This window comes from Arachis hypogaea, chromosome 4, assembly GCF_003086295.3.
Source record: "Arachis hypogaea cultivar Tifrunner chromosome 4, arahy.Tifrunner.gnm2.J5K5, whole genome shotgun sequence".
Taxonomy (NCBI): Eukaryota; Viridiplantae; Streptophyta; class Magnoliopsida; order Fabales; family Fabaceae; genus Arachis; species Arachis hypogaea.
In genome coordinates, this window is record NC_092039.1 from 115184109 (window position 1) to 115188874 (window position 4766).

General features: G+C 31.3%; 2 protein-coding genes across 2 annotated transcripts; both read left to right on the forward strand.

Annotated features, from left to right (window-relative positions):
- Nucleotides 1-742: 742 nt before the first annotated feature.
- On the forward strand, nucleotides 743-4511 carry LOC112797418 (uncharacterized). The gene is made up of 11 exons (XM_025840334.3): nucleotides 743-1365; nucleotides 1463-1730; nucleotides 1831-1928; nucleotides 2027-2148; nucleotides 2258-2342; nucleotides 2448-2580; nucleotides 2712-2866; nucleotides 3002-3131; nucleotides 3245-3433; nucleotides 3532-3777; nucleotides 3923-4511. Exons 3-11 carry the CDS (start codon nucleotides 1873-1875, stop codon nucleotides 4091-4093), a joined length of 1287 nt encoding a protein of 428 aa, XP_025696119.2. The 5' UTR covers nucleotides 743-1365; nucleotides 1463-1730; nucleotides 1831-1872; the 3' UTR covers nucleotides 4094-4511.
- LOC140184232 (uncharacterized) lies at nucleotides 1216-1848 on the forward strand. Its single transcript, XM_072234541.1, has 3 exons — nucleotides 1216-1365; nucleotides 1463-1663; nucleotides 1831-1848. Exons 1-3 carry the CDS (start codon nucleotides 1216-1218, stop codon nucleotides 1846-1848), a joined length of 369 nt encoding a protein of 122 aa, XP_072090642.1.
- Nucleotides 4512-4766: the final 255 nt, after the last annotated feature.

The window sequence follows — 4766 nt, forward strand, 5'->3', positions numbered from 1 at the left end:
CATGTTTTTGTGCTTGTGTATACGGATAAAAGATAAAGGCCCTCATTTTAGAAAAATATGGTTACAAGCTTAAAAAAAAAGACCAAATTAGTTTAAAAAAAATAAAATAAAAAGAATCCAATCTATTATAAAGGTGAGGTAATAAAAGGAACATACCAGAAGATAACGGTATTGAGAAAGAGTGGCTAGGGTTAAATATTAGGAATGAGAAGGGTTACACAGGTGTGCTCTTTGATGCAGAAATCTCAGGACTTAGATGTTCAATTCATCGATTGTTTACTTTATTTTTCTCTCTGATATATTTTCGTTTATTTCATTGGAAGATTATTCATGGTTTTATTTTTAGGGTATGGTTCGTAGCATTTAGATATTTTTTTGGTATCATGTAGAAGTGGTTTTGGTGATTGGTGGTTGTTTGGTTTTCCCCAAAATCTGGATTTGTATTCTGACAAGAGATGGGATTTGTGATTGTAAATCTGATGTCATTGATTCTGTAGATTTTTTCTTTTTTTTTTTTAAATTCGAATTTTTCATTATTCATTGGAAGATTATTCATGATTTTGTTTTTAAGATGTGGTTTGTAGCATTCAGATATTTTGATGTATGACGTAGAAGTGGTTTTGGTAATTGGTGGTTGTTTGATTTTCTCCCAAAATCTGGATTTCAATTCTGACAAGTGATAAGGTTTGTGATTGTATATCTAGTGTCATTGATCCTGTAGATTTCTTCTTTTATTTTTTTTATTTTTAAATTGATTTTTTTTAATTATACATCATGTAAATGCTTTATGATTTTCATTTCATCTTTCTTTGCTTGTGTCTTCTCTATAGAATGAAGGCTTATTTGATTTGATGTTTGATAGAGATCTTTTATGGAGATGTGAGATGTGTGAATGTGGAGTAGTTGGTGGTTGTCAGTATAAACTTCTGTGATATCAAAAATGGTAGTTTTCTTATCACATCATTTCTTTTTCCAAGAAAACCCTAAATTAGTCTATGAGAAACCTCAGTTCTTTTTGGATTTGCAAGGTGAAAAATCTTTACTTCCCCCATTTTGCTAAAAAATTTGAATTCAAATTTGAAACTATTCATCTAGCGTTGTCTATAAAAGAGGGTTGAAGTGGTAAGAGTAGTGCAGATCATTGGCTTTGTTCATCTTTCACATATCTTCATATTGTTGTTGTTTTCTTTTCTACAAGTGTTTTAGTACGTTCAAATGAGTCCATCTTTTGATGCTATTAGCAAGATAGTTCCTCCAAGAGAGGCTTGGAGGCTTAAAGTGAGGGTAATTAGGGCTTGGATTGTTCCAAGCTTTGGAAATTCAGATTCTCCAAATTCAATGGAGCTCATTTTGGTGGATGAAAATGTTAGTGATTTTATTTGTAATTTATTTTGAGTTAGCATATTGTTGATATTTCTTTAGTTGCTGACTAACATGTATTCTTATTTTTTATTATTTATAGTCAAACAAAATCCAGGCCACTATAAGGAAGCAGCTTATCAACAGGTTTAAAGATAATATTATTGAAGGGAATTGCTACAAGATGTGCTATTTCTCTGTTGTTCCAAATCATGGCTCTTATAGAGCTACAAAACATGAGTTTAAGCTTACATTCCTCTTCCGAACAATAGTAACAACTTTACCAGATGATATCATACCAAGAGTCTGTTTTACTCTATATCCTTTTGAGGAGATATTGCAAATGAGTCAAGATCATGATTATTTAGTTGGTGAGTGGTTCTGTATTTCTTTTCCATTATTGAGATTATGTGTTGTTGATCCTGTTATATATTATTCTACTTTTTTGCGGTTTTTTTAATGTACTTGCAGATGTTATTGGGTTGCTGACTTTAGTTGGAGAGGAAAAAAGTTATGATAAAGATGGAAAAAACAATCAAGATGGTTGTTGTGGAGCTTTCTTCTCAAAAGTTCGTTGCTTCATTACTTTCTTATTTCAGCATATGGTTTTCATTTATTTTTTGTTTTATCTATTTTTTATGTTACAATTTGTTGTTTTTATTTGTAGGATGGTGCTTAGGTGCGCCCTGTTTGGAGAATATGTGGATCAACTAAATCATTTTCTTTCTTCTGGTTATGTTGAACAACCAGTAGTGATTCTTCAACTTGCCAAAGTTAAGCTTTTTCGAGGTACTGTTGTTGAATATTGTATTATCATGATTTTTTTAAACTCTTTTCTTACATTGTTGGTATAAGATTTTTTTGGAAAGGTTGCTAACATTTTTTTCCTCTTTTTTAGGACAACCTGGGTTACAAAATGTCATGAAAGCAACAAAAATATATCTTAATCCTGACTTGGCAGCTGTTGTTGATTTCAGGAAGAGGTTTGTGTAGTACTATTTTTCATATATTTAGTTTTATTTATTTTTATGTATGTTTGAATATGCTGAAAAAAGCATTAAGATTGTTCCTTCATTGTCATTTGTTAGCGTGGTAGAGCAAGGGATAAATGGGACCCAGCCACTGTTTATTGCTAATGAAGGAAAAACTATCTCATTGGAGGATGACTTCATGAGGTTGACTAAGAAATCTACAATAGATGAGTTGCAAGAAAACAAGGAGGTTAAAAAAATTTTTTTTATCTGATTTGTAGTTATTTGTTTTCGTTCTTGATTATTAAATCCTTTGAAACTTTGATTCTTAAATTTTTATGGTTTTTTATGCATTTGGCTTCTATTTTCTATGATTTGTAGGATGGAACCTTTGTCATTTTAGGTACTATCACTGATGTTGTAGAAGAGGGGTGCTGGTGGTGTTCTACCTGTGTTTGTGGGAAGACAGTACATCCTGAATCTGGTGTTTACTTTTGTGATATGTGCATGCATCATGTGACAAATGTGATCCCAAGGTTCTGTCATGTTACATTCTTGTTTTTTTTATTTACTTTGTGATTTTTATTTATGAGTAATCTGGTCTTTTAATGTGTTGAATAGACCTTTTTCATTTACTACTATTTTTATGATCGTAGTTCATTCTTTTGTAGGTATAGGCTCAAGGTAGTTGTATCAGATGAAACTGGACAGGGTATATTTGTCCTCTTTGATCGTGAAACAACCTACTTGGTTAAAAAAACATGTGCTGACCTATTTAATGAGGTACATAAAGATTCAAAGGTGTGTCAGATTTGTCTTTCTCTGTTTTAATGAAAGAAAAGCAGAAAGTAGTTTATTGGTTTTGTTCAAAATGGTTTTTTTATTGATGGTAGCATTTATTTCTTTCTTTGTAGGTTCTCTGTGGGGATGACTACCCTATCATTTTTAGAAATTTGGAGGGTAAAAAAGTCTTGCTGAAAGTGGATACTAAGTCTCTTGGTGTTGATAGATATTTTGGAACTTTTCGTGTGAAGAGGATTTGTGATGATGCTGCAATTATTTCAATGTTTGAACTTGCTCAGACTGAGATAACACCTTTGAAGGTACTTAATTTATTTATAGGTGCCATGTTTCATTTTTTTGTCGCAGTCCTTTGATATCTATCTTTCCTCTTTTGTGCCTTTTGTCTTATTATTTAAAGTATGCACCTGTTCCTGTGTTTGGTCCTGAGTTGGGTGAAACTTCTAATACAAAATGTTTAGAGAATACTGTCATGTCATCTTTTCTTCAAAAAGAAGCAAATGTTGCTGGACTTGATGATATACACTTAGATATGGAAGGTGTTAAGGAGGTTGATATTCAAGATCATTCTGTTGATAGTGATGAAAATGTAGTGCTGTCGGATGATATTGGCTCACTTATTCGGTCTGATGTTGATGAAACTCAGGTGATACTCGATTTATTGCTTGATTTTTAATAATTCTTATTCATCATTATAATTAGTTTTCTGTGGAGTTTCAATAGGTTTTCATCTAATTGGGTGATCCTTTTTTTTTGGGTGCTTTCCTTTTTTGTTTTATTTTCTTGTGTAGGATTTGCTCTCACACCTTTTAGATGACTCAAGGAAAGTTAATGTGCCTAATGTTATTCCCAAAGATGCAGTATTTTTAAGGGTGAAGAGGAATCTTGAGGCTGATTTTGATAAGGAACTTGAGGATACTGTTGCTCATTGCTCTAAAATAATCAAGATTGAAGATAGTTAAGATGGGTGTTTATGGATGAAAGCTAGCTGCTGTCTTAGGTCTATGAAGTTAGATTTATGTAATAGGTTTTATCTTTGTTATGGTGAATTATGTATGAAGTTTATTAATCTTCCTCTTTTTTTGAGGTGTGTCCAACTGCTAGGAGAGTCATCTTTGTTCCTCTTTCTTTTTTAGAAGAACTTTTGCGTTTTGAAGTTCTACAATGTTCAAGTAGATTAGTGGTTCTTTTGTCCTAGGTGTTATATTTATCTTTTTTGTTTCAAAGAGAATATGTGCTACATTAAAATCTGCTTTGCTAGATATTGGACACAGTGTCATATAGTTGGAGGAGTGTAGATATAAGTCATAGTGTGGATGTATATGTCCACCGTTGTGAATTTCAGTAATGAATGTAGTTCTTATGATATTAATTATAATATGCAGCAGCTTTATTAATTTGCATTGTATGATGATAATTATTTATTTTTAAAATCCAATTTACCGATAATTGACATTGAATATCAAATATGATAATTACTTTAGAGTTTGCCAATGTTTAACTATACAATGATTTTTAATTAAATATTTTTTTGCCAAATACAAATAGCAATGTGGCAATTATTTTAAACAATTAATTTTTTTTTAAATAAGATAAAAGGATATGAAGAAGACATCTAACTCTTTTAGATATACA